Genomic DNA, 26,268 nt, shown 5'->3' with positions numbered 1-26,268 from the left:
TGTGGTATGACAGTGGGAAATAGTCTGTTAATAACATGTCAGCCGTAGCTTACAACAAATGGACACTTATAGTCTGGTAGAGGAAGCACGACGCAGAGCATGTTTAATTCAACAAAACCTTTAAAAGGGAGAACTTTTGCACTGACTCTGATGACCCTGTAGTCTACAGCGAGATCCATGATTAATGAAAAGTCGGCACTTATAAATTATTTGTTGTGCGCCATTTAAAACAAAACAAGGAATTTAAATGTAAACACAAAACGCCAGCGCTTCCATTCAGATCACGAGCAAAGCACTGTTGTATGAACAAGAAAAACGTCCCCAGGGCACAGTCCAAACCAGTGCAAACGTACTGTCTATAGAAGCGGCGTCCTGTCCTTTTAATTCATTAGCTGTGTCCCCTCTTCTAGTTTAACTGCCAAATCAGCAGGTAAATGGACTAATATATATATTTTAAAATTATCATCATTATTATTATTCGGTAGTACTGCATTTTAATTGGGAGGGGCGAAAACCAGCTCGACCGGGGCCTGCTTAGACACGAAGCAGGCATTTTTGATGACTCAGATTTACATAAAATAAGTAACTCTTTCAGCCAAACTGACATTTGAGACACGAAAATAGATTGGGCTGGAACAAAAGCTTAACGAGCTGGTAATACAAGTTATGCTCAGGACAAAGTAAGTAATGGTCAGTCACTCAGCGTCTGTACACAGGACACTAACCGACAGTCAATAGCCATTACCGCAGTGCTTTTCTGGCAGCAGCGTGATGTCTATCTCAAAACATTTAGAATTCTGCAATTCACTGCACTTTTCAACCTGGGGATTCAAACGCCTGAAACTCTCTTGTATTTTGTCACTAATTCATTACGCCGAAGTATAAATAAAGCCCAAGTTCCTAGCACATTACTTGACCTTGCACGAAATCTCACACACCCACATGTAATGTGCTAGACAAAAATAATGTAATGTGCTAGACAAAATAAAAATTAAAAGTACAATTATAGGAAAATGTTACTGAAATGTATACCATATCTATTAACAAAACATAGAAATTAAAGTTGGACTTTTTCTGGGGGGGTTTTTGTTAAAAAAAAAAAAAAAGATTTTTTTAAACAAAAAAACAAAAAAAAAAAACAAACAACTTTATTATGCACACCATGCTTAGACAAAAGGTTTTGTAAATTGGCCGTGCATATTTACAAATGAGCAAGATCCAAGTATCAGTGCTGACAAGCCAAAAACCACTACCATGTTTGCTTCTAAAATATATCAGTGTTCAATGAATATGGACAGACTAGCCAAGCTTCTCTTCTGCTCTAGTCTCCGTAGCATGGAATAGCCTGTAGTCCATGCTGGACCCATTTGAAAGTCTTTTCTGAATTTGGAACAGCACTGGGATTGAGGCCGTCATGTCACCTAGAGAGTTCCCATTTCCAACAGTGCATCACCTCTTCCCCATGACAAAGCTGGGCACCTCCGCGTCGTCCTCTCCTTCTCGCTCTGCTGAGTCCTTCTCGCTCTCTGAGGAGGACGATTCCTTCTCTTCATCTGAATCTGAGAACCATGGGCACATTTTACTACCTTCTGTCCTTTCAGGGTTAACAACACCCAAATATCTCACATGGAAAAAAAGATAAGCAGGAATGGAATGAGAAGTGGTAAAAAGAACAAAAGGAGGTCATACCTGCTTGTTTCTTGCTTTCCATTTTGGCTAGCTTGACCATCAGTTTCTTATGTTTGAGCTTCTCTCTAAAGAAAGGAGCCAATCACAAAGCATGCTTCAACCAACAAGCTGCTGTTTTGATTTTTTTCCTTACATACATACACCCACACCACATACAGACATGGCCCAAAGAATTGGTAGCCTTGCATTTTACACAAATAAAGCAATATTTATTCTGATATGCATTTTGGTCTTTTTTCTTTCCACAAGAGGAAAAGTGGCCCAAGATTAACAAGAAAGACGGTAGAAAAGCCAGTAAAGAACATTTAAAGACAGATCCAAGCTGACTTCCAAGCTTGAGGTTCAAAAAAAGTTTCAAGATGCATCATTTGCTGCTGTCTGAATGAAAATGCATTCTATGAGTAGATGACAAAGCAATTTTAAGTCACTTTACATAAGAACATCTAAATGCCATAAAGGTAAACGTAAATTCATGTCTTGAATCTGTGCAGGCAGTGGTTAGCACAGATTTAGGCAAGGGCCGGCGCTGAGGTGTTTGAAAGGGGTGTTTTATGGGTGCACAGCAAATGGTATTCAAAAAATAAAAACAAACCATGCAAAATTACTAAATGATTGTAACTGGTTTAGTAAGCTGGACAAGAAATATTCGGCCCAGTTGGAGCACAACACCAAATTAAAAAATATTTTAAAAAAAAACGTATGTAAAAAAACTACACTCTTAAATAGCGTTGTCTTGATAGTTTATCAACTTGTGTCGCTTTTATAATGCAGCCATTTTAATGACATTTTTATTGTTACATACATAACAAATAAAAATGATATTTAACCTCAGACTTTTGCATGTTGCAAAGCTAAGTAGATAAGCTGAAAGCATCAGAAAAAAAAAGTTTGGGCACAAGAAATAGCAACATGGTGCTATATTAAAGTGGAGACCAAATATTTTAGTCAGTTTCTGCTTTTAATACAGGGGATTGTGGGTTTATTTATATTGTTTTTTAAGTGGGAAGGTTCATTTGGCCATGTCAGTACCTATTTTCAGGGAAGCCAAGAGACTTGGCTCTCAACGGCTAGCTGAAAGTACACATCCAGAAGGACGTTTTTACCTTTTCTTCCTGCGTTTGGCTGTCCTTTCATCTGCAGCTTTTTGGTTCTCCTTTACTTTCTCAAGATAGTCTTCATCCATTTTTTGCTGAAGAAGAAAATTATTCGGTTCAAAGGTATAAATATTAACGATTCACCTATACTGAGCTGATATTGGCACTTAAGAACTCAGGTGGTAATTAAACATTTTTATGACAAGAGTTCTCCTCAAATGTTTGAGGCATGACAGTTGAACAAACTCATCAGCGTCTTTATTTTCTAAGCCCAGTTACCTTTTCTGACATCCGATCCAGGAAGTCTTGCCTTTGATACTCACGTCGTCTCAAGTGTCTGTACACATGAAACTCGCCGCTGCCAGCCCCAGCACTAGAGCCTGGCAAGAAACAGTATTCACTGACATCAGAAGGTTAAAAGATAAATATTTATTTCTAGTGACTCTTCATATTATGGAACAGCCATTATAACCTTCCGATCCCCTAAGTGACCTGGACGCATCAGATTCTGTATTAATTCAAATTTTGCCACATCACGATATTTAACACAGCGTTTCTTGTCAATTTACAAGCATAACAATATTTAAATGAATAAATAATCAGAAGACAAGAACTCACCCATGACATCCCGCACAAACTCGGGAGGTGCGCGAGGATTCCATTCTTTCGGTCGCTCGGGTATGGGCGCAGGTTTATCCTATAAAACAGCACAGGAATCGATACACAGCGATAGTTAAACCATTTATTGCTGAGAACTTGGGACAAGTAGCTTGTTAGGCTGGCTAGAACTGCTGACTGGCTGCAGCTGGTAACACCGAACAGTTCAACTTAACTCGGCTGCTTCACGCTAAACACTCACTGTGTTGCGCATTAATCTCTCTAGTTTGAGACGCTGCTCCTCTGCAGGTGTTTTGGGGATTATCAAAGGCTGCGATTCTTTTCCAAGAGGTTTTCCTGCTTTCGCATTTGCTTGAGGGACCGCCATTTTTTCACCTTCTCACTTCTTCTGGTGAGCAAATACAGTTTCAGGTAATCTTTATGAGCATAGTGCCACCTATCGTACAGCCAGCGCTCCGCAGTCATTTATGTGCCATCTTGGGGTTTCTTGTGAGCCCCACCTGTTTGAGGCAAAGTACAAGACCAGCAGTTTTGAAAATTAGGCCTATAGTACTGTAACTAAAGTATATTCACTATCATTATATAGCATTAGCAAGAAGTTAACCGAGATTGCACAGTGAAACGTCCACCAGTATCTTTCATTTGTACTTGTATATAACTGCACCCAATAAAAAATAAAACAAATAAATAAAAATTAAAAATTAAAAAATTAAAAGTTAGGCTATTTACTCTATTACTCTATATAACAGTTATAGGCTATTTACTTAATTTACACTGACATTATTGTCTGCCTTTTGGTGGAAGCTTGTCTGTACACATGAGCAGCACGTATTTTCCTGTACAGAGTTGCCATACACTTATCATTCAACACCTCAGCCACACCTGGATATGCCAGGTCTTATGTTTACCCTTACATTCCACATGAATGATGTAATCCATTCTGCATATGTGAAACCAACCAAAGGCTGTTACCCAGATGCTAATATTTATTTTCTTTCTTAGTCTTTGAACAGCAGACACAAAAAGGATTGCCACACACAAATGTCATGTATTGAAATGCCTGTCACACAGTCAGTCGTTAATGTGGGAAACCTAAAGTGGGTTTCTACCATTCCCTGACTTAACTCTCTACAGTGAATAAAAATGCTGTATAATGATGCAATGAATGCCCTGCCCAAGAATACATAGAAAAGGTATCCATCCACTGAACAAAGCACTCCTGCACTGAACAGTCATTCATATTCCCATGACAATACACACACACATGACTGCCTTGTGTACCTTTTCAAGCTACATGGACTGGATTAGACTGGTGCTCACATATAAACACACACACACACACACACACACACACACACACATAAACACGCACACACACACACACACACACACACACACACAAAACTATGACTTGCTCCCTATTTCTATCCTATTTTAATATTGTCTACCTCTCAGGTTTCTTTATGTTACATTACAATCTATTGCTCAATTACAGTCTATTGTTACGATGTACTCAATAGCTAATATTTGCTTTAACATATATTATGCAAGTTCGTTGTCACATTAATTGTAGCTGATCTATTGCACTTTGTGGTTTTATTGTACTTTGCCATTTTTTTGCACTGATTGTTTTACTGTTTGTCTTGAATTCACCCTGCCATCTTGGATGCATGCTATTTTGTCTTTCTGTGTGCTGTGTGTGTGGTGTGAGATTACAGTAAAGATGACTTGACTTGACTTGACTTGGCACACACACTCACACACACACACACACACACACACACACACACACATCCTATTTAAATGTGTGCAAAATACTTATGAAATACTTATGAAAATTAATTTAGTGTTGTGACTTCTTGTGATGGAAAGTGGAATGGCCACTCAGGGCATGTGCACTGATTGGAAATGAGGAATCAAAGTGATATTTTTGGACCTGTATACAGTGTTAACAATACAGACAGTCAACTGGGAACACAACTGTGACTCCCGTAGGCGTAAGCAATGCACACATGAAATGCGTGCAGGCGGGAGGCCCTTCGTGTGTGTGAGATCATACATGCCGCTACATGCTCACCAGACATGCAGTATAAGGTAAGACAGGAGTCTTTTCCAAGCGTCTGTGCATGTGTCTCAGCCCCTGCTTTCACACAATCACATCTGCTTGTGTGTCACCATCGCATTCAGATTGCATGTGCTCACAGGTGGTAGCATTTTGGACATAAACAGAGGCTGCTCTCTGTGTTCCTCCCTTGGTGCCTCCTCCTTGAAGCAGGTCCCTTTGTGTGACCTCTGCACTCATTGCTTGTCCAGATGATTCCATCCTGCAAAGTGACAGTGGTGGGATGTACACAGAGGACCGCCATATTATGTAACACAATACTCGCACAGCAGGTGAAACAGAAAGGCATTAGCAGAGAAGATGCTTTCTGCGATGACTCAGAGGATCTGAGGGAAAAACATGCTGAAGTGTGGGCCAGACTACAGAGGAGGTGAGGAGCAGGAGCTGGAGCAGATCTAGTCGTGCGTTGCAGCCACATACGTGCATTTGATATGACCCCAGGGGTTTGAGATCGATTGCCTAGCCTCCTTTCAGACACACACACACACACCCACACACCCACACCTCAAGTTCCCTACCTCATCCTGCAGACCACAGCCATTTCCTTGACAAAGACGAAAAGATGAAAACCTAATGGGAGCCAAGCAGGACATCTTTCTCCTACCTCCATTCCCTGCCTTTCAACTGCCCTTGCATTTGAAAGACCAACACCCCTAACCCCCGCCCCCCCCCACCCCCACCCAAACCCTCCAGCACCACCTCCATCCTCCCACTCTTCACTGAAACAAAACAGCCCCACCTAACAGTCACAAACATAATAATCCTCTCTCAGCCCTTTCTTCAGACATCAAAAACGGCCAGTGGAAAGGACTGAGTTGGAATATTGCTGCTCTAATTAAACCTCAGACGTGTGTGTGCGTTGCTCGAAGGCCCTGACATGACAAAGAGAGAAGCGATCCGCCTTAATAGAGCTCATCTGTCTTCAGCCTTTTGCAAATGCAGAGGGTGTTCTAGCAAGGCTTGTAGGCACAGGATTAGAGCAGGAATTAGAGCCAGCCTCCAAGGAGCTCAAGGGCAGGCCAGTCGGGCAACAAACTCTATTAGTATCTGCCATTTTTTCTTTGGGTAAAATGGTTATTGTTTGACCGGGGTGAATTCATACGGCAATCTCTGCATGGTTCCTTGTCTGTGGTGACCAGCACACAAAACCCTTATTTCTGATGTTACTCTATGCAGATGGATTAAAGGAATTCAGACAAATCTAATAAATCACATTATACATTACATGTTGAATGATGAATTTAATTGGGAATGCTCTCTTTAGTTTGTATTAAGAGGCAGTAGACATTTTAAAGTCGAATTATGCTAGGCTGTGTACAGGGAAAGGTAGCTGGTAGCTTGTGTAATTGTTTAAACAGAAGAAATCCCACTCCTTGATTTTCTAGGGGAAAAAAGGCCAGCTAGCCTGTGCTCATTAAAATAGCATGCCCATTTGGATCAGATCAGGTACTGACCAGACCGGGTACTGTTGCCTGAGTTGCGACACGGAGTCATTTTCTGTGCCAAAACTGTGCTGGAACGATGAATACCATTCAAACCTAGAAGCCTCAGTCGCCTGCTGTGCTCATCCTGTACAAGATTAGCCTTGCGGGGGGGTGGGGGTGGAGGGGGTCAGTCGGCCAATCCCCACAGCCTGAGCACGAAGTGGAGGAGGGGAGAGTCTTCAGCCCTCGTCCTCCCGAGGGTACTGTATCACGTGGAAAACATGACATCCTGTCTGGTATTAACGGTCCCTAACGCCACAAAAAAGTAGATGCATAACAGAAAAGCTGATTTTGTCTGCGCTTACGGAAACAGAAAAGAAACGAATTTAGCAAGAAACAGCTATGGAATGCGCACCAGATGGTGTAAGTTTGCGTTTGTCTTGCGGCTTACTTAGCATGTCTCTCTGAACACAAGTGTTTGTGTCAGGGCGCTTCTACGTTCAGTTCAGTCCCTTACAGTCGTTTTAGCTCTATGGAGATCCAAACGTCCCAGTAAAAGCCCGCACGTGGTGGTGTAGTAGCCGCGAGGTCATTTGCATCCAATGTTCGCGTTTGCTTATTAACCAAAAGTTTTCTGCCACGCTACTGACGAAACTGTTGAAACGCACCGCAGGCCAGCGAGGGCGAATTTCCCCGGGAGCGCGCGAGCTGTTAGACATTCTGGAAGGGTCCTCGCGGAAGAGCCGACAATGCCATTCTTGTTATGCAAAGCGCGCGGTGAGCCCTGGCTCTGCTCCAGCGCGCCGGAGCGACTGTCGCAGCACGCTGCTTTCCCCACTTCTCGAGCAGAAGTAAGGAGATGGTGTCCGCATGCTGTCGTCGCCTACCGGAGCCGGCGTGTTCGATGGGTAGACTTATATGTTTGATGGGGATTTTGTGCTTATCTTTTGTTTATTTTTAAAACGCTTAACCCAAACAGGAAACCTCAGAATACCTCATATACTATATGCTCAGAGGGCGAAACATAAGGGACACCTAATAGACCACCATACCACATACGACCAGAAGTGAGTTGTAATACACTTTTGGAATTTCAGTCGTAATAAGTTGATTGTTAAATGACTGCAGCATGTCTGGTTCTCTGTGCAAGACGTGTCAGCTTCCTCCGCTAATGTTTCATGGACTCCGTGTATGTTACTGTTACTATGGAAAACTGCACTTACGACATGAATTAATTGAGCTTCTGTTACGGAAATCGGACAGCGTGTGCGCTCTGGTGACGTGACACACCTGCTTTCATAGTTTACATACTGATCGACACCACACCAGCTCACCAAATACCTGCATAATTCAGCAAGCACCGCTTGCCTTGACCCATTCCAAACACGTGGAACGGAAAACTATCGATGAGGGTATGGTGCCAACCGGGTTATCGTGTTTAAGGTCACCTTCACGGTAGTCGTGCCGAGGAAACGGTAAAAGCGGACCCCACGTGGCCCTCGATACTATCACGGGCAAGAGCTCGAGACAGAGGGGCGGATGGCCAAAATTGCATCGTAATTATTGCCTAGCTCCAGTATCGACTGTACGTGATTTCGCGCCCCGTCTAGTGTATAGCATAGAGTTACATTGAACGGTTTTGACAGTGTCTTCGAGGGGTGTCCCATTTGGATGACGCTCCTTGAAAGAGTGGCATTTGCAGAATGGAACTGACCGGAGTGCAGCAAGATTATCGCCTTTAATTTAACACACCGACAGTTAAACTATTTGGCAAACGGAGCTTCTCTCTGCTGCAGTCTGTTTCGTAAACTGGGCTGGGGCCGCTCTGAATACTGTAGTATTTTTCACTGAGGTCTGCAGATTACCAAAACATTTACATTATAACAGTCATTTGATAATTTTAGTTTTTATCATGTGGTATTCGAGTTAAACTGTGCACTTTGGCATATAAATAGCATTGACCAATTATGGAGTGTTTATATAGTCAAACCCAAAACAGACATCATGTGTAAGTAAGTAATATGTGCCATTGATAATACAATGTCCAGCATTACATAACCAGATAAGAGAACTTGTACTATAAATTATCCTTAATTGTGAGGAATCCTTAAATAAGATGAAAAGTAAACCTAGAACACTTTCCATTCTTGCTAGGGATTCAGTGACTGTTATTCATTAAAAACACTCACAGAAGAATCTGGTCTGCTTGAAATAGGTCAAGATGGTCATAGTACACAATAAGCAAAAATGATCATTTGCTGTGAGGCACATTTGCATATCGCTAGCTGCTATAATATCAGTGTTCGGAAGGCCAGTAAAGCACGAAAGATCTGCACCTGGCATAAAACCACTGACGTTAGTCACGGCAAGTGAGCAGCATTTTAAAGAGGATCTTCATAAATAAGCTCATCCCATTTTCTTTGATATGACTTCTAGCACGGTTATCACAGGGATGTGCTTAGCTCTCTTTTTAACATAGTCCCGGTTTACTTGGAAAGCCATAATCAGCTCGGTCCAATACAAACGGAGCAAACCTACAGCTCTTGACATCAGTATCCTATGACAACAGAACAAACACACTGTCTATAGACTCTGCTACATAATAGACAGAAACAAACAAACAAAAAAAAAACTTGATGAAACAACAATCTTTTGTAAACCCCAGGCAAACACTCTTACTGCTAGTGTATCACAGTATAAACAAAGAAATGTTGGACCATCTGTAGGAGCACACTTTTCAAAGTCTTTGATAGAGAAAGACCTTCACAGTTGGTGTAAGCATTAGCTGCTTTTTTTAACATCCATTTGGCATTAGTTACACTCCTTACCCTTCCAAAGCCTCACCACAGGGCTTCTGGCTAACAAACTGAATGAGGGTTCTCAGGGACATAAAAAATGAGCTTCAGGACAACCACAATGCTGGTTTGTAATAAACATCATAATAGGACTTTATTGATCGTCGTCACCATAACAAGAAGGCATGTCATGAGGCTGGCATTTCTCTGATTATCAACAGTGAAAACAAGTCCTTCCATTCATAAAGCAGTGTCTTAATAATTCTTCTTCTCTCACAAAAGCAGCAGCATGAACTCTGCCATATCCCAACATGAGGACACATAGAAAAGAAAATGACAGGACAAACAACAATGGCAGAGGCATCCTGGGGTTGTGTACCCAACTGGCTTGTTCACAACTGAGACAAAACATTTTATGGCTTTCAGTTCATCTGCCTTTTAGACGCATGAAATCAGCTTTTGGTGGTGACCGTTGAAATTGTTGTTTACATCGATCTAAAGCTTTAGGAGGTCAGAGCGTGAGGTTCAGGCAGAGCGTGAAGTTCAGCCTTGGGTCTGCGTCTCTGAAGTGCAGTGGTTTGGACGTTATCGGTAGGGTGGTTCGTGCTGATGTGGGCTGGGCCTATAGAGTTGCTGTAACCGCACCGGCCTGGCAGCCCAGCATGGCAACTGTCCGATCAATCTCAGGCCTACAGGCTGCCTGGGGCACGAATGGGGCGCACTGGGCCCCAAAGCCTGGGGCCGGCCTGGGCACGAGTCCAGAGGAGACAAGCTGGCGGCAGGAGCCGCAGCTGAGGACGTAGAGAGGGGAACCAGTATGGCCGGGGTGAGGCCATACCGTAGCTGGATGACACGGGGCGGGCCGTGAGCGGAGATGCCATTGAGGCGGCGCTCCTTTGGCCCCTCCTCCCTCTTCTTCTGTCCTGCGTCCTCCTCCAAGGGCTTCATTGGCTTCCTCTCAGGTCGGTTGAACTCTTGGATCTTTTCAGCCTGCACACGGCGGATGTGGTATGTTTTCCTGAAGCTCTGAAAGGAATCCAGGAAACCTTCCAGAGGGACCTGTCCCTCCATGAACCTCTCCAGCAACTCCTGTTAAGCCAAAGTAACAAATACAACATGTATCAGAAGGAAGGAAGTCAAACAGGATTTGCATGCATGTGGCAAATTCAAATATCCTGCCTCACTGATTCAGTGTCTTCCAGACAAGGTTTTTCAGCTATTTTGAGTACAGAATTCCAGCTAAATGTTGGGTATTTCACTGTAAACTGAAACACTTGCAAAGCCCAAACATGTCCAGTGGTACTGTCACACCTTCAGAGTTCCTGACCTGGACTGACTATCCCAATATGTCCATACATATAAGCTAGTTGAGTGAGGATCTATAAATTTAACATGACCTTAACGTGTATACAAGAGACCCTAGTTTAGGGATCAGGTGGTAGGCCCTCATCTGCCCCAGGATAGGGTAGCTCAATTATGGATAATATTCATGTCTGTACCAGTCATGACCTCCTTCACTTTTCACCCCTGTATAGTCCCCTACAACAACACTGCCCATAGCCTGCCATACACCAGTGCTCCTCGCCATCTGCCCACTGCATTTAAATCAAGTCTGTTCAAAATCGGCTTATTACTTTTTCATAACATCATTATGAATTTATAGCGCAGGGTAAGAACTGCCTTCAACATTAATACACATGATTCTGGGGTTGTGATGAACTCAGGAAATGCAGAATATAGCTTCAAATATGCATTTGGTAGTTTTATATATTTATACCCAGCAGAATTTGATGTGTTTATAAAGGGCTGGTTGCATCTAAGCGTATTCTGCACTGAATATCCATTTACAATGGATTCCACGGAAAAATCGATGGCTTTAAACCATGATGTACACAGATGGGGCACGCAGTCATTAGCCGCTGAGAGAAGCGTACCTGGTTTAGAACTCAGTCACAGTGGAAAACAGCGGAATGGCCACTATTGATTATGCCTGTGTGGGTCTGAACGCCTGACACTTATTTACAACTTGTGGGCATGTGACCCTAGATCAGTTGCACACAAAGCCCTGAATGGTCAGTCAGATATGGTCAGGAGGGTCAAGCGTATGTAGGAGACATGTCATGCTCATCTGTGTTTCCAGCCACTGTTGGACAGTCCTCATTGCTTTCTCTGATCACAGATGACACCAGGGAGCCATGAGCTAACAGCTAAACATCCATTAGCTTGATTCCTCATGATAAGGCCAGCTTCTAATTCAGTTATATTCCACACAAGCAGGAGGAACCCTCCAATTGTCATGCCTCTTAGCGAATGTGATATTATCCACAGTGTCCATTTTTTCCAGGCCATTACTGAATTACGGTGAGTATAATAGCGTTATCTTTACAGTAATTGTATATCAAGTGCCAGTACTCCACTCCACTAAATGCTTCGACCGGAGAGATTATTAATGCATGAAGATGAATATTCTACATGTAACGCTGCCTTATAGAGTGGCTCGTTCACATAACAGGCAAACAGACTGTGGGTAATGAAGCGTTCTTAATCAAAGGAGTGGGTGTGCTGGTCTGCCACTCGTAGAGGAAACCACAGTGAAGGGAGATGACGACAGTTCCATTTTGGCCTAGATAACTCATTCACTCACTTGGCCTACTGATAGCTATCAATTCAGTAAATTTTCAGATCATAGAATTCATGGATTATGGAATTCACCCCCCACAAAGCATCGAGCCGTTGTGCAAGAGCTTTTCTCCTTTTCAAGCCTTTTCAAGTTCTGTTCCTCTCCGGTCCGTTCTCGAGTACGTTCCTGCCAGCGATGCGAGTTAGAACACCACAGGGATCATTTTGGGGGCTATTACTTGTGAACAATGTGCCTTTGAGCAATGAGGAATTTTTTTCATCTACATCGAAGTGGAAATATGCCAGGTGTGTGGTGTTTTTAGGGCAAGTACTGACCATAGAAGCATTAGTTAACGATATAGGCAGATGATGGTAAGTAGCAAAGAAAAGCCAAGTCAGAATTACCTCAGACTGTTCCTCGGCACGTGCGACCTCCTCCTGAAGGAGATTCTGAGCCGTCTGTGGACTGTGCTTCTGCATGTGGGTCTCTGAAACACCACAAGAAGTTCATTTCAGCTTTCATTTCAGCCATTAATACTGAGACTGTCACTAAATGACACATTCAACACCAACCCCAGGGCAGCGCCAGCAGACAGAGCAACGGAAGTCCCTGAGCTCGGTTGCCATGAAAGAAATATGAGGCAGCTTAGGGGGTGGGTGAAAAGGGCACAGCTGAGACAAAAGAGAGCCACAAAACGATCCCTCACGGTCAGCCTGGAGCTGATGGGGGAGGCTTCGCGCCAACGTGCTGGTCTTCACGAGTCTGCAGCTGCACCCCGGCTCTGTTTGCTATGTGTTGCACAGCCCGGGAGGGGAATGGAGGAAGCAATCACTATCTGTTAGCTGATGGGAGCTGGGGCAAGGCCTCCATCCCCTCTGAAGGTATTGTTCTGGAGTTGCCATAACAACGAGCTATTAAGGTAATGTTTACATGTGTCCGAAGCTTTTATTGGTGGGGTGGGGGGTGGTAGAATGACCTTGGCCAGTGGGGATCAGCAGGGAGGTCAGCACCCTGACGCTAATCAGTCCCCATTAATTCAAATGCTTTCCCTCGGTTTGAGCCGACTCATTAAAGATGGATGTTTTCCCAAGCCTGGCCTGCGGCTGCGAACGCCAGCTCAACGCTGGAGGGCGATGCCAGTATGAGCCCATGACTTTCAGCAACTGATCTGCTTTTTCACTGTGCGCCCTTTCCCCCTGCTAGTGAGATGTAAATGATCAGTGGACTGTTTTAGCGAGGCACTTTAATGTGAGTTTGTAAGGAGGTCCTGAACCATATGCAATGACTCTGTTAGCCCAGATATAGGCGCTGTAATGGAAGGTGACAGTTAAAGCCAAACAAACACATGGACAGCAGCTGCATGTGACCCAGATTCCAGAGAGAAACAAGCTTAGTGGGCCCCTAAGCTCCTTCTCATGGACGGTGAACATCGGAGTCTAATGTCGGAGTATAATCCAGCAGTTTGCATGAACCAGAGTCCCAGATGTCACGAAGCTGCAGTGACACTGTCACAGAAACATGACAGCTGGAAGGGTGCTGACTGGTCACAGGAGACTGGAACAATACAAAAAAAAGGACAAGGAAGATGAGATGAAACAGTTTTCACCCTCACTGAGCCTGGAAGGTCGATACCAAACTCCCAGGGTCCAACATCCTCATTCATAATGGTGATTGATCATATCGACTGAGCCACAGTTGGTTCCACAAACAACAAAAGGCCCTTTTCTGAAATGCTGAAATTTTCTGAAAGCTTGTCTACCTGAAATCCAGCCTTCACACGCTGAGGATTTGAATCTGTAGATTCTACTTTCGCTCAGAATTCATTTAATTCAAAATTAATTCTGGAAGTGTTTTGTGCTTAACAGACATAATAGACTAAATCAGCTCTTACTGTTCTTAATAAATGATTCCGTCCATGTAAAGGCCACTTGCAAACTGCCCTGGGCAAAACCACTAATCAATGTCTCACTTACTTAATTGCTCATCATCAATAAGTAAGGAAGAGGCAAGAACCTCTGGGTGTAATGAGATTGCTGAGATGCTGTCAGGCTAACGAGAACACTGGGGGTTTGCAGGGAAACTGAAGGGTTACTGAGGGCTCAGAGGGATTAAATGGCAGCTTCCGCCTCTGCGTGCAGCAAGTAAATAGGTTTTATAGAGCCCAAACAGAACCTGTGATAGAAGGCTGAGGAATATGAGAAACCACTGATGGAAGCCCACCGTTCTGCATGTCTGCCACTCTGCATTAGTTCTGGCCTCTGTCACGGCTTCTTTTCTCTGGGATTTCGTCATTTATTTTCCTCACGTTAACTTTTTTTTTGTACTCGGTACTGTGCCATGCTTTCATTTTTATACATCTCTGTCTTTTCAAGCAAGGCTTGTTATGAACTGCTGCACAGACAGTCCGCTCGAGCTGATAAGCTGTACAATAAAGTGCATGAGTTTCCTAAAACAATAGATCATCTAAATAGTTTACACATTATACGGCTATACATTCATTTGATTAAAAAAAAAAAAGAAGATCAAAACTACACAATAAGCTTTAACATGCAGGAAAATGTATATTCTCTCTTCTTTGAACACGCACACCCACACACATATGCACATATGCACACTTCCTGCCAAAACACCAGAGCAGTGGGTGTTCTCTTGTGGTCTTTGCAGATAAATACCACCCATAGATTTGCTCTCAGAAGCAAAAAATAAAAAATAGATTTTAAATAAATTAAAATTCAGTGCTACAGTGAGTTTGATTGGCGTCAGGCACAAAGCTCTCCACAGGGCATCATCTGCTCATGCTCAACGTTTGCCGCCTTCTTTACTGAAACACTGAGGTGACATCTGCAGCGCTTCAGCTGGGCCTCACCAGCGCAGGACAGAGGAAGGTTTGCCTGTGCTCCGTGTGCGGACGGCAGTTTCTGGGGGGCAGGTTCGAGGTGTCACCTCGGCTCTGACTGTAGACAGACGGTACTAAGGCTGGCCCATGATGTGTGTCTACTGCCGGCACAGGGGCAGCAGCTTAAAGGATTTCTTTTCACACTTGTCTTAGGTACATCAGTATTTTATCAGATGTGCTCGGAACCAGATTTTCTTCACTGTGTGCTGCATATAGTAGTATGAAATCATTTAAAATACTTTTTAAACAGTACACTTTGTATGTATGATAATTCAAGACAATGTATATGGAAATTCATTTATAATTAGATACATAATTTTGAAAATGGCAGGGGTGAGTGGGTTTGCCGATATTTAATAATCAGTATTCCATTTCACTCTTGTATATTGTCTTTCAAATTCAGCATGCTTGAACCCTTGTGAACCGGTTCAACCCTAGCGGTATTGAAATAACATATCTAGTATATTATTCTGTTGGCTTTTGATACTGGGTTGCTAGATTTGGTCGGATTCTCAGGGGATATATTTCAGAAGAGCCCCCCCTTCTCTTACTAAGAGGTTAAGCCGTGGTAGCTCTACAGCTGTAATCCAACTTTGATAACCACCCTTTCCCCTTTCAATTCGGCGGGGGGGGGAGGAGTTAGCATGCTATTAATTACAAACTCTCCCACCAGTGAGAACTGCAACACTCTTTTGCAAAGACCCCAAGCTCTTTTCAGTCACAAGAGAGTGCCATTTAACCATTTGATTTAGTGGCACAGAGAGTTCCTTCTCACGCTTTCCTCGCCTCCACCCAGGGATCCTTATTTTAATGGCTCCAGATGGATATGCGGGCCTGCCTCGCTGCAGTCTGGAGGAGCCCACTTTTGAAACATGGGGGTTGGGACAGCGGATGACCTATTGCATGAAATGGCACAGGGTGTGGGCCTGAGAGGTCACCAGTGGGTCCTCCTACGCCCCACAGCAGCAGGTCAAGCCCTGAACAAAATGCCACGTCATACTTCAATAGCTTGGGAAGTCTAACGTACCATGGGTGTGTCACACTCAGGAGGGAAGTGCGGACGAAGAATTTGTTATTGGAAACGTGGCATGGCAGCAAAAGAACAGTATTTTGGCGGAAGTGCTTCCTGTGAACTTGGCAAGGGCCTTGTAAGAAATGTATAGCGACTGCGGCTTCGGCTCCAAAGCAGTGAAATGGGGAACAGCCTGTGAAACACTGAGGAAAGGGGACTTGAAAAGTCAGGACTCCCCAGACGGCATGGAGCTGAACCGAAGAAACAGCGCGAGTGCTCAGTGCTCCGGTATTCCCTCCTGACATCTCAGACGTCTGAGCCCGATTATGCAAGGCTTTCTCCCCTTAAAGCTCCAGCCTTGTCTGGCGATAGACACCATTTTTTCACCCTATTCCTCTCGTCCTCTCTCTCTTTCTCTCTCTCTTACACTTTTCCTTTAAGTCCTGGCAGAATCAGAATCAGATGTTCATGGGGCTGGAGGAAGGATCTCTCACTCTCCCGCCCATCCTGCCCCAAGCTGCAGCTGGAGTGTGGGGCTGTGGTCAGGGGGGTGGTGGGGGCTCCGCGCGTGCAACATGGTGACAGGAAGGTGAACATTCCACCCTCCTTCCGTCACCCGCCAGCTGCTGCTGTTGTTGTGAGTGAGAGGAGGGGGAGATCACTGTGGAGGAGCGGTGTTCCCCATATGGAGCTTAACTCGCGTGGCCATGGAGATGCAAACTTCCGATGCCGCATCAGCGGGCGAGTAAGTGGGTTAGCAGACATCCTCCCACTGATGCTTTGTTCTTTGGGGCAGAACTGAAGAAACCTCCTACCCCCAAAATAACCACCACTACCACCACCACCACCACCACCTCCTGCTCTTCAATCGCCTCTCACCTGCCACTTTTTGCCCCTCTCGCCTATCAAAAAATGGCCTTATGGTATGCCAATTTGCTCATGGCGCAGGGCTAGTGTGGCTGCTGGAACATCGTGGGAATCTTGGGCCTTGTGCTTTAAGCATCACTGGAGGTGGTATCCCATACAAAAGCACTTTCAAATGAACCAGCATCCACAGATAGGACCATACAATGGAGAGGAGGGGCCAGGGGAAAAAAGTAAACAAATAATAATTCCTTTCAGCCGATGTGGTCTGAGCTGTGGAATGTGGGCCTGACCTGGCGGAGCATTTAAGAAGTGAGGGTGAAGGGGGCTGAAGCACCGTGCCTCTCCTGGGCAAGCGTGTCCGAGAGCTTTTACACTGCATCCACCCTGCACCTAAGTTACTTATGCAGGTTGCAGAAGGCCAGGAGTGCAAACAGACCAGACAGCCATAAAATGTTAGGAGGAGGGGGAGCAGAGATCTTCCTCTGGAGTCCCAGCAGGGCTGTTCTAATTACAGCCTTTTGTTTTCCAGCAAACACCAGGGCAGGGTCGCTGCGCCTCCCACCCGGCGTCATGGGTGCGAGCGGTTTGGAGCTCACTCACTGCAAGTCCTGGAGTGTTTGGACTTAGCTTTGTTCTTCTCGATTGAGGTCACCTCTTTCACGACCGACATCTAAAGCGTGTGGCCCGTTCTGGTGTTTTACTCAGTCCAATACCTCCGGAGCCCTTGAACTTGAATTTATATGAGCTGATAATGGGCAACAGTGCCTCATGGCCCATTGAAAAATTATGGAGCAGGGGAAACAAGTCAAAATGAAATTTTACAGTGAGAGGAAGAACCAGAAGGAATATAATAATATTTGCCTTATTCTGTCTACACTGAGTGCAAAAAGAGAAAAGAAATGAAAAACCGCTGCCTTAATACAGCAAGGTCCTGTTAGGGGAGTGAAACTTGAGCAATTTAAGTAGGCCTGCTCTGACTACCCATGGTTATTCCTGGCCGGTGTTGAAAGGAGGAGGGTTGGGACAACCAGGTGGAGACCTTGTTGCCCCGGCTCACCCTTTGGAACCCAATCAGACCACTCCACTGTGGAAAGGGAGAACTGGGAAGTGGACCCGCTCGAGAGCTGAGCCACTGCACACTGGTGGGGCACTGCATTGACCTCGGTGCGGCAGCTGGTCATGTGGATCAGAAGTTAGGGAAGCGGTCGCCATTGTCAACGGTTTGTGTTCCGCTCTGCTGAGGTACAGTGGATGTCGGGGCATGTTGTTATGGAACAAGGTTGCCTGGCAGGGATAAAATGTCACCAGCAAAAGTGCATGCTGGGAGTGTCCAAAAGTTATTCCTAAACCAGGTTTCATGACAACATTCAAAATAGTACATCCCATGGGACAAAAGTGAAAACAATAATGGAATAATGGCACGTCAACTATATATAAGCTGAAATTGGTAAACTAATCATATCCTTCATAAAGGATGTTGATGAATTTGGTAGAGCTGACCTCAGACAGCTTCGATTTCCCAAACTACTCACACTTGTGCATTCAGGCAGCACTGTGAGCGATGATACTCACTACTGTTTGCTGCCCATTCACTTCAGAGCATGCCCTGAACAAGCAGGCATGAGGGGAGGAGGGGACAGGCACTTACACTTCTACCACTAGGCTTGATAAGCACTATTTCTGTGCTGGATACTAAGCACCAAGGCTGTGTTTCATCAAAAAATTATAATGGTAATAAAGGAGTACTGATTAGCCTTCATTAACAATCTTCTGAAATTAGACCCTTGGTCTTGTCTTTTTGGATTATCATTGACAACACCATGACTCTTCAAGAGCTGTAAAAATGTACTCACCAAGCCGGCATTGCTTTTCCCTGCAGGCAGTGGTAAGCTTTGCGAGTTCCTCATACTTAGCAGCCAATTGGAGCTTCCCATTCTGTAGTTTGGGGCGTCGTGCAAGGCTTACTTCAGCGAGGCTTCGGTTGGTTGCTAGCAAGGTCTTGCTGTCCACCTGCAGCTCCTGAAACTGAACACAAATGCCCAATCAAACATAAATGCTGAGCACAAAAACCAGTCAGATGTTAAGATTGGACTGGCAGAATAAATCCAAAGTGTTGAGACAAAGACAAATTAAATTCTGCAGTTGGACATAAAAAAGCCAATCAAACTTAAAAGAATGAAGGCCAGAGACTAGTTGCTCTCAAAGGCTAGACACAAAGGGAATAAAAAGACAGTGGATCCACTGAACTTGAACAACTCATCACATGCCCTTAAAACACCAATACTTCATCAAGCTCAAAGAGAGTCCATATGGGGCATTCCAGAGAACAACCTGGCAACAGAAATGTCTATCCTTTCCACACTGAAGATCTTTTCATTACGTTTTTCATTCATGTCACAGAGCCAGACTCACACAGACCACACACTAGAAGAGCATGCTCCTCGGGAGTTGTCTTCTTATCCATTTGGGTGCCAACAAAAGCCCTCACAAGGTCCTTAATATAGTCCCCCACATGAAAGAGCACTCAAGGTCTGACCACAGCAGGCAGGACATCTACAACATGGAATTCATGAGCTCTGTGGAAAGCAGTGAGTAGAACTAGCATGACTCAAGTAGCACTAAGTACAATCACAGATGGATCATGGGACCCTAACACAGGAATGGTGAAGGAGCTTGAGAAAGTGGTGGGTCACACGTGTTTGAAGTGACAGCGAACTATGAACCATGAAGACATATGGACCCATGAAATGACAGCGGACCACCCATGAATACGTGAGGTGGAGACCTTTTCATATCAGAGCGTCTTTCCACCTTGCGGTGCAGTGGGCTTGAATTCCAGGTCAAGGCTACTGCACCACTCATGTTTCACAGGGCCAGTACAAATGTTTTAGATGGTTTGGCAGGGAACCATATAGTTGCCTGCAGCTGAAGTCTTGGCACTGACTTAAGTCAAGTGGAATTCTGCTTAGTTCACATTTTGGGTTTTTGTTTTCTTACCAGATGAACTCATGGAACTTGATTTTTCTTGTACAGCTCATACCAAAAGCAAGAATAGCCATGTAGAATATATGCTGAGCATCCTGAATATCTCATTCAAATAGAGAGAGAGAGATGCATGAATGGCCTTCATGAATGGCTCTCATGACATTTAGATATTGAAACATGCTGCTGTGGATGTAAGTTAATGCTTACCAGATGAAAGACAATACTTCACTCGATATGCTGCATGCATCTGCACATGAAGGACCAGGCCCCAGAGCTGTGGTGGAGACAGCATTTAATGAACTGACCACCTCAGTCTGTGCCTTTCTGTAGACCTAATTATAAAGATCCTGCTCACATGACAGAATAATCCTGTACTTGATAGGTTGCTTGCCAGTTCCACCCTCTCTTATAAAAAGTGGACATCATTTAGTCTGCCTGTCCTCCATGATACTGCCTAAGACCACTAATTCCGGCCATTCGGGGAAACGGGAGACAAGTCCAAACCATCGTCCTAATGGAAAGCATTCGTAAAGAGCTCAGCCATCTCGAGAAACCACAGTCCCTAAACTTCAGCTGTAATTGTCTGAGGCAGAATATGGGGTATGGGTCACTGTGGAATTCAGCGCTTCCTCTCGGGCAGAAATATTAAAGATAAATTTGGGATGCGGCCTTAACTGCCAGTTTCGTGTGTTTCAGGACTCGGGAATATCACCGAGTCTGACTGTGCTTAGCAGAGCGAATAAGAGGATTAATGTTTTATTTGCTCAATGAAAATGAGAATTTTACCTTGCTTGTCATTCCTCTGGGCGACTCTTAATGCGGCGTTTTAGATCTACCAGGGGCATATCAATTTCCGTATCCATTTTACTAAGAGTAGGTTAAAGAGAAAGCCGGTGGCTGCTAGTTAAGGCGCCGTTTTCTGTGCGCTCCGAATAAGCCTGTCGCAATTGAGCTGCTTAGCCTGCCTTAAAAGAGCATGACTGATAAGACAAAGTTGTTTTATTCAACACAGCTATCTTCGACGTTATGTAAGGTTTCCTTCTTTTCTGTGGAGAAAATCTCTAACTTGAAACTTTTTATAATTGCAGGGTCATGTACCGCTTTCATAAACTTATTTGCCTTCGTGTGCAGAAAACACAATAAAGGCTTAATCGCCGCTTTGTACATGCACATACGTTTTAAATGTCAAAATAAAAAAAATAAAAAAAATGACATTCACACCTCTGCATTGAACACGACGAACAGTACCTGTTTTAATAGATCAGTTTGCTGAAACAGCACAGCAGTTAAGGTAATCGTTTTCTAATTAACACAGTAATTACATGGGACGTATGTGGATATTTGTAAGTGTCTTATAATCAAACACTATGGCTTTGTTCGATGTCTCAGGCTGTTACGTGATTGCAAATTAAATATTCGATTTCTGCATAATAAATCGTGCCTTGAAGTTTAAGGAGCAAAAAAAAAAAAAAAAAAAACAGGAGAAAATGCCAACACGTGTAGAAAAAAAGAACCAAGATTAAGACACAAAACAGAAGCACCGCGCCGAGTCCAGACATTTGGATGAACTTAATCACCTTAGACAAAATTAGCACCATATTAGCTTGGTTTGTTGTGGCTAGGATCACAGAACAACAGTGCTTTGGTTCCCAGTGCCTGCTTTTACATAACCGAGAGACAACTCGACCTACGGTTATGAGTGCGTATTCTTCACATGAAGCTTATTATCCACTATTTCCAGTATCACAGCCAAGATACTGCAAAGGCGCGTCGTTCCCACAGAATCTCTCCCCGATTCTCCCTCCGCTTAGAGATAATACACATGTTGTAAACCACTACATGATGGGAGTGTGAGTGAAGAGAGCCCACACGCATAGTGATGGGTCATCTAAATGTCTAACGATCCTTTTCAGGGATAACGGCAGCAAAATGACAAATGCCCTAGAGCAACGAGCAAGCCGCGACTTCAAAAATCTTTTCCGCTGATTCTTGGTCATAATTAGAAGGGAAAAACCTCTGCGGGTTCCCGAGACATCGTTATCTCTGCTGTACATCTGAGCTACCTTATACCACTCTGGAATTACGCGGTTTCGGTGACTGCGCACGTCCACCGTGTCTGCTCAGCAAAAATCATTCATGTAACCTTCTTAGGCTAATGAAAATAACTTGTTCATGAATATTCAGCAGGTTGGGAGACGGGGTATGTTTTCCAGCGGTCACGAATTAGGTGTGTTGTGTACCACCGCTGTACACACAGTGCTTTCGAGCCTAATTAGGTGCCATACTTATGAATATTCGAGAGGTGTTTTTTCTGGTAATTTATGGACGCTTAAAAAAGAGACATAGAAAGTATTTGAATTTTTTTAACCTGCATGTCAATTACTTATCTTTACAGAGCAACATTCAGGAGGGTTTAGGACATTGTTCAATGACACTGATTTCAACTGTCCGGTCTTTGCAAAGGCTCTGTTGCATTAGGTGTAGGATTTCTCTAGGTTTATATTCTTCAGATGTGGCATGTTTATTTAACACATTTCTACAACACTGGATCAATATTTGATGAGAATAAAAAATTCAATACACCGAATGCATGATGAATCCTAACAGCTCAGTCTGTGCTATAGAAATAATCTGTCACTGCTCATGAGAGACCAATTTGTAGTGTGTCATGAGAGACCAATTTGTAACCATGAGGGCTCTTTGGACACTCCACCTCAGCTAAGTAAGAACGATGTATTCAGGTTTGGTAAAGGATGTGGCTATATATATTATATATTACCAAGAAAATGTCACACATGGCCTACACCACATCCTCAACACTGAACGGTGTTTTAGAGTCTTCTATCTATCCCTCTCTCACCTACAAGCACACACACAAACACCTCCCCAGTCGCAAGAGCACACACGCTTCCTGAGTCTTTCATGTGTCTACTTGTTGACTTTGTAGGGTATGTCATAAGTCACCCAGTGCCCAGAACCAGCCCCCTCCTCCCCGTGTCACTTCTCTCCGTTCATCCCAATCATGTTTGTGCACGGATAGCGACCCCCCCCCCCCCCCCCCAAGAGTCTTGAGTGCTGGGTCCGCAGTGAGAAGACGCTGTAAAGCTTCACCATTGCATACCTTCTCTCCCCATTTCCCCTCTCTGCCTCTGATTCAGACAAGAATGAATTCCAGAGCAGCACAGGAGGGAATTCACTGGGGCTCCTGTTTTTCCCAAACAGGAATCAACATAGACTATCCACTTCCTGCAGCAGAAACCTGGATTTCTGCTGCTGCTCCGCATCTGTGGACACGCGGTCTCTGGTAACTGCACAATCAGGATGATACACACACCATGAAACAAATATGGCAGGGGGGAGCGGCTTCTTGACACATCCTTTCTTTATTGGAAAAGATACACAGGGCTCAGTGACCTTCCACACAAGTCCAGAGTGTGTAAGCCTGCATGCAGGCATATCCTACAAATGTTCAAAACAGAAAAGCCGAGCTATGTAAACACCGCAGACCTTTGGCTGGTTGGTTGATGACAAAGATGCGGTATTATTAATTGTTCACATAACGTCCAGTTTTTAAAGCCTCATTAAAAAAGATTTCTATGCATTTTTACCATGGTACACTTTTATTCATGAACAAGCAGGAGTGAACAAATAAATATTCATGCACCTTGACTAACACCAATCAGAAAGCAAACAGAGTGCCATGATAGTCATGCTATGGCAGACTTAACAGGTGAAACCTGAATACCTGGTCCATCATCCTGAATCCCTGCATGGTAATATGTGGTCCAGCACACGAGGTTGTTATAGCCACTTGCGTTTCCTTACAGGGAACATTAGGCTGAGATATCAAATGAACAGGAGATGAACGGTGAGAATGTGGTGTTGGCAGCAAAGTAATCAGATCACCGCTAATGTTTTAGTTTCCTCCGAAGAACCTGAAGTGGACAGTCCTGTTCCTTCGCCTCAGGCATACTGCTTAGAAAAGAAGCTGGCTCCCTTCTCATATTTATCCTCACTCCTTTAAACAAAGATGAACAGAAGCTCATGCAGCAACACTGACAGATTTCATTCACATGCCCCAAGACAAAATAAATGCCGAGCGGTTTGCATGGCAAGTCAGAGCTCCACAGGCAGTGACCTTCATCCAGCTCACTAAACTACTACGACCCCTCTCATAGCGGTTGCCCTTGGAGACCTACGCGTGCTAATGAATCGAGGTGTTGCAATGTGGCTCATTCATCATGCGCCTTTAGCAGTGCACCCGTAAAGAGCTCGACCTCCAGAGCGCGCCCACGTGATTATCGTCAGCCATGGCTGGGCAGGAATGATAAACTTTAGTGAGGAAAAGAGCAGAGTGAGACAACACCCACGCAGAATATATCCACACAGGAAACCCCAAAATGTTGCCACCTATTCTGTAAACTTTAAATACATAGAATCTTCTTCTTTTTTTTTCCTTTTTTTTTGCCACCTGGCGCCGTCTGGCTATTGTTTGCAAACAGATTTAGATAATTCAAAAATTAATACTATGAATTATGAAACACGCCACTTAAGTACCCCTTTACTATGGTAAAAATAGAAAGAAAACAGAAAAAAACGTTACTATTTGGGGGTGCAGAAGGCACTCCGCATAATACGCATCATAAGAAACGATTATTACTTAAATTATGTGGTTAAGAAACCGACCGTGATAGACGCAACAGTTTCACCGTTGCAGCTTCGTCTCAAATGTCATGGCTCAATTTGAAGTGGACGATCAAGTAGTCGTAAATGTGAGAAAACTGAAGAATCCCTGTGAGGAGTGACTTCATTGTATTGCGGTGGTGCATGAGAAGGGAACGTATATGAAATGAGCCCAGTTTCTGCTGCTCAAAAATGACCAAGCAGAGTTTCCCCATACCATGTAGCGTACCACGGTTACTCATAACGTTCTCTGATTAATTTATTAAGGCTATTCAGACAGAAACTTCACTTAAAGCTTTAAATGTCTAGTCAATACTTTCAAAATAACGAGTTACCGGCAGTTTGCGAAATATAGATACAGTATCCTCTATATAGCCTACACTACACAATCAGGGCACGTTTAATAATGTATAGAAAACAACACAAAAAAGATCGATATTTTGTTTTTCAGCTCAGGAGAACATTGCTTACAATTGAGAATAATACAATGTAGGCTATATGTGTCCATTGTGTACAATGAATCACGTTACTGATTATTGATATTAAATGTTTATATGGAGTAAAAAGATTTTTTTAAACATATACGGCTATGCTATTTGTGATTATGAAATAATCACACCGCCTGGTAAGATATGCGGTGTTCCACAGTGCGGACGCATAGCCTATGGCATGGGTAATACTCACTGTAGATACCACTGTAGAAATTTGGTAAAGCAGAGCAGAGAATTATAGTTGTGAATCGGTGAAAACCACAAGAATATCTGGCCACTTAAACGAAGCCTTTCTCGAGGAGCGAGAAAAGAGCTCGGTCAGCCCTCTGATCTAACTGCAAAATAAGAAATACCTTTTCGTTAAGTCGCACGATCTGATCCATTTTTTCGTCATCTTGGAGAAGCTCTCGTAGTTCGCTGGTGTTGAGGACCCTGTACCCATCTGGGCAAGAGTTCACTCCCCGTTTTTGGGACATCGTGGTCCCGGCAGGTCGTTTTAAACAACTCCGTTTACTGTCCAGCTGAGTTCCATTTCGGCTCTGCTAGGCACTGAATGTAACCAAGCGGGAGAGCAGTGCGGGAGGAGGTCTCATTGGTATGAAGGCACGCCACAGTTTGGAGACAATGCGAGAAGCTATCAGACCTTTGCCGTTGCATGCAAAACCGTCAGTGACCACAAGTAGGCCATATACTGTCGTTCTCGCCGTTGAATTGTAGTACAGCAGGGAAAAGTCGTTCACCACTTGTTACATTTCCACTTATAAATATGACAGTACTTATAAATTGCGTGGCTGGTGAAACTGGAATGTTATAAGAATGGATTTTAAAATGTTATAATCAGATTTAATATGATGAAATATATGGGGTGAATTGAAATAAAACCTGATTTGTTAACACCAACTACCAGATCGGAAGACATTTGAATTAAAAACTGCAGTTCCCATGATTTACAGTGTTGGCGGTAAAATGAAA

At 43.9% G+C, this 26,268-nt stretch overlaps 2 protein-coding genes across 2 annotated transcripts; both read right to left on the bottom strand.

Moving 5' to 3' along the window:
• Positions 1 to 77: 77 nt before the first annotated feature.
• On the bottom strand, positions 78 to 3,805 carry prkrip1 (PRKR interacting protein 1). Its single transcript, XM_027015866.2, has 6 exons — positions 3,643 to 3,805; positions 3,402 to 3,480; positions 3,063 to 3,163; positions 2,793 to 2,878; positions 1,690 to 1,754; positions 78 to 1,559 (listed from the first exon to the last, which is right to left on the bottom strand). Exons 1-6 carry the CDS (start codon positions 3,766 to 3,768, stop codon positions 1,450 to 1,452), a joined length of 567 nt encoding a protein of 188 aa, XP_026871667.1. The 5' UTR covers positions 3,769 to 3,805; the 3' UTR covers positions 78 to 1,449.
• Positions 3,806 to 9,866: 6,061 nt separating this feature from the next.
• Positions 9,867 to 25,966, bottom strand: vps37d (VPS37D subunit of ESCRT-I). The gene is made up of 4 exons (XM_027015873.2): positions 25,650 to 25,966; positions 18,991 to 19,162; positions 12,767 to 12,849; positions 9,867 to 10,831 (listed from the first exon to the last, which is right to left on the bottom strand). The coding sequence occupies exons 1-4, from the start codon at positions 25,770 to 25,772 to the stop codon at positions 10,328 to 10,330; spliced, it is 882 nt and encodes a 293-aa protein (XP_026871674.2). The 5' UTR covers positions 25,773 to 25,966; the 3' UTR covers positions 9,867 to 10,327.
• Between the last annotated feature and the right edge of the window lie 302 nt (positions 25,967 to 26,268).

Source organism: Electrophorus electricus, chromosome 6, assembly GCF_013358815.1.
Source record: "Electrophorus electricus isolate fEleEle1 chromosome 6, fEleEle1.pri, whole genome shotgun sequence".
Classification (NCBI taxonomy): Eukaryota; Metazoa; Chordata; class Actinopteri; order Gymnotiformes; family Gymnotidae; genus Electrophorus; species Electrophorus electricus.
The sequence above is the reverse complement of the archived record's forward strand: the minus strand, read 5'-3'. Positions and strand labels throughout refer to the sequence as shown.

What these genes read in the sequence shown, in the direction of transcription:
- prkrip1 (XM_027015866.2), bottom strand. Translation starts at nt 3,768, where the DNA reads ATGGCGGTCCCTCAAGCAAATGCGAAAGCAGGAAAACCTCTTGGAAAA. An exon ending in GTTTGTGCGGGATGTCATGG is followed by an intron (nt 3,164 to 3,401) that starts GTGAGTTCTTGT and finishes GTTTCTTGCCAG; the next exon opens with GCTCTAGTGCTGGGGCTGGC. An exon ending in GGAAAGCAAGAAACAAGCAG is followed by an intron (nt 1,560 to 1,689) that starts GTATGACCTCCT and finishes CATGGTTCTCAG; the next exon opens with ATTCAGATGAAGAGAAGGAA.
- vps37d (XM_027015873.2), bottom strand. Translation starts at nt 25,772, where the DNA reads ATGTCCCAAAAACGGGGAGTGAACTCTTGCCCAGATGGGTACAGGGTC. An exon ending in TCGTGCGACTTAACGAAAAG is followed by an intron (nt 19,163 to 25,649) that starts GTATTTCTTATT and finishes ATTTGTGTTCAG; the next exon opens with TTTCAGGAGCTGCAGGTGGA. An exon ending in GTGCCGAGGAACAGTCTGAG is followed by an intron (nt 10,832 to 12,766) that starts GTAATTCTGACT and finishes TTGGCTTAACAG; the next exon opens with GAGTTGCTGGAGAGGTTCAT.